This window comes from Amphimedon queenslandica, unplaced genomic scaffold (genome assembly GCF_000090795.2).
Source record: "Amphimedon queenslandica unplaced genomic scaffold, v1.1 AMPQUscaffold_7420_Cont20628, whole genome shotgun sequence".
Lineage (NCBI taxonomy): Eukaryota > Metazoa > Porifera > Demospongiae > Haplosclerida > Niphatidae > Amphimedon > Amphimedon queenslandica.
The window spans coordinates 1-2,109 of NW_003552295.1; the positions used below are offsets into that span (position 1 = coordinate 1).

Consider the following 2,109-nt stretch of genomic DNA (forward strand, 5'->3'; position numbering starts at 1 on the left):
AGCCTTTGTGATAGTTGGGTAATAATAAACATCAAACATTTCCTGAATGAAGTCAATGGGTTACTGTTTAGCCCCAAACATGATCTAACTTCAATCAGCAATATTGGCCTAGTTCCAGTAAGCTGGATCAAATCAACATTTCCAGAACATTCTCCTCTCACGCTGTCCGACATATTGCATACGCTTGAAGTGTGCCAAGTAATTGACAACAATAATGCTGGCATATCGATTTCAGACAGATGCTTGTTTTTTCCTTCTTTTGTTCCTCCGGGTCGTCCTCATTCTTTACCACCTCACAATGAGTTTGGCTTTGTGTGGAATTTGGAATGCATTCATTATTCTCGATTCTTCCCCACTCAGTTCTGTCACATGCTCATCCTTAGACTGGCACTTAAATTTCCTCTGAAAAGTATCAAAAGTTGCTCGTCTCCCGTTTTACTTCAAGCCATCTCAAGAAGGTGTCAAATGTGGAAATTTGGAATACATTGGAAGACAGATGATTATTTGGAAATTTTAGTTGAATTGTCTGAAGATATGCAAGATGTCAGAGTCAAAATTAAATGGAATGAAGACTCTCCACAGTCTATTAAAGCAATGATGAAGCTAAGAAGCTCAATTATAAAGACAATCTTCTGTCTTCACCAAGAGTATTGCTCATCTCTAGAAGTAGGTGAATTCCTAGAGTTGCCTTATGCTTCATGGGATTCTGAGAGTCATCATCAGTTTGCAATGCAAGACATTGTATGTTCTATTTGTTTGAAAAAGGAAAGTGTACTTTCTAGTGACACCACAGGGAGTGAAGTAAAACGGCTTGACAAGATATTACTTCACGAACCCTTAGTCAACCTTCCTCAAACCATCCTTTTAAAAATTTTTCTTTGCTGCAACACTGACTTGTTAATAGAACCAGATCTTTTGAAGCAACTTAATCAGAGTTTAAAGCCTCATATTGCCTTTGCTTGTGAACAGACATTCAGTACAGTACAATCGCATATTGAAAAACATTCCTTGTTTTGTGAAAGAACTATTGTACGAACGGTAATATAAAATAATAGCTATTGTATTTTACCAAGAGTACTGAACTTGTTTTCACAGGTACTAGAAGAGCATGAAGAAGAAATTAAACTGAATATTGAAGAAGAGCAACTCTTACTTGGTAATCTATACTCTGTTGCTCATATCTTTCATTATTTTATTAGATCCGCCTATTAAGATTTATGGAATAACATACGATCCAGATGATCTACCAAATGGCCCACTAGGTACAGTGCACAATATTATGCATCTGATCTACTGTGACAAATTTTTTGCTTCCCATAGATTCATCACACTTTCGTATTATTTTTAATTTCTTGAAAAACTTCAATAATTGGTTTGAATTGGGTATTCATCTTGGCCTGATGCCTTCAGCCCTCAAAGAGATTGAGAATGACTTTCAACGCCAAGAAAGAAGGTGCAAAATTGAGATGATCCAGTTATGGCTTGATGGTAGTGATGCTAGTAAATCGTCTTTGATGGAAGCACTAAAAAGATCTTGCTTAACTTTAATACAATGAATGGGTGTGATGAGAGGGAACAGCAATGCTTGCATGTGTTCATTATAGTTTTGAAAAATTAATGTAATAAAATTATAATTGAGCCACAACAACAAAATTAAAAATATTATAGACGTAGCTATAACAAGTGTACATCCAAACACACAAACATAGATACAAGCATATCTCTGTAACATACCAACAATGATAACAACCAGATTATAAGCAATTCTATTCAGTTATTTAGAAAAGCTTGTATAGCATCCCACATCATCGTAACTTGTTCCTTAGAACTGTTAGTATTGCTATTGTAGTCCAGAGTATCTGTGTTCCAGAAGGCAATCCCCCGTAGTTTCTTTTCTGCAGCATAGCTATACTTGACAGTTAGACTCTGAGGATTATCAAACCAAACCTGATGATAGTCACCATTCTCTAGCCTATACGTAAAAAAAGGAGACTCGGCTGTCTTGTTGTACAAGAGGCCAGTGGGAGATAGTGGATAACAATCATGCCTAATTCCTGAATACCCATACTGTCTCCCTGCACCATCACTGCAGTTGACTCCACGGAATGT

General features: G+C 36.6%; 1 protein-coding gene across 1 annotated transcript; it reads left to right on the forward strand.

Annotated features, from left to right (window-relative positions):
* Nucleotides 1-6: 6 nt before the first annotated feature.
* LOC109591723 (uncharacterized) lies at nucleotides 7-1,900 on the forward strand. The gene is made up of 4 exons (XM_020007388.1): nucleotides 7-1,038; nucleotides 1,096-1,156; nucleotides 1,200-1,262; nucleotides 1,321-1,900. The coding sequence occupies exons 1-4, from the start codon at nucleotides 370-372 to the stop codon at nucleotides 1,554-1,556; spliced, it is 1,029 nt and encodes a 342-aa protein (XP_019862947.1). The 5' UTR covers nucleotides 7-369; the 3' UTR covers nucleotides 1,557-1,900.
* The last annotated feature ends 209 nt before the right edge of the window (nucleotides 1,901-2,109 follow it).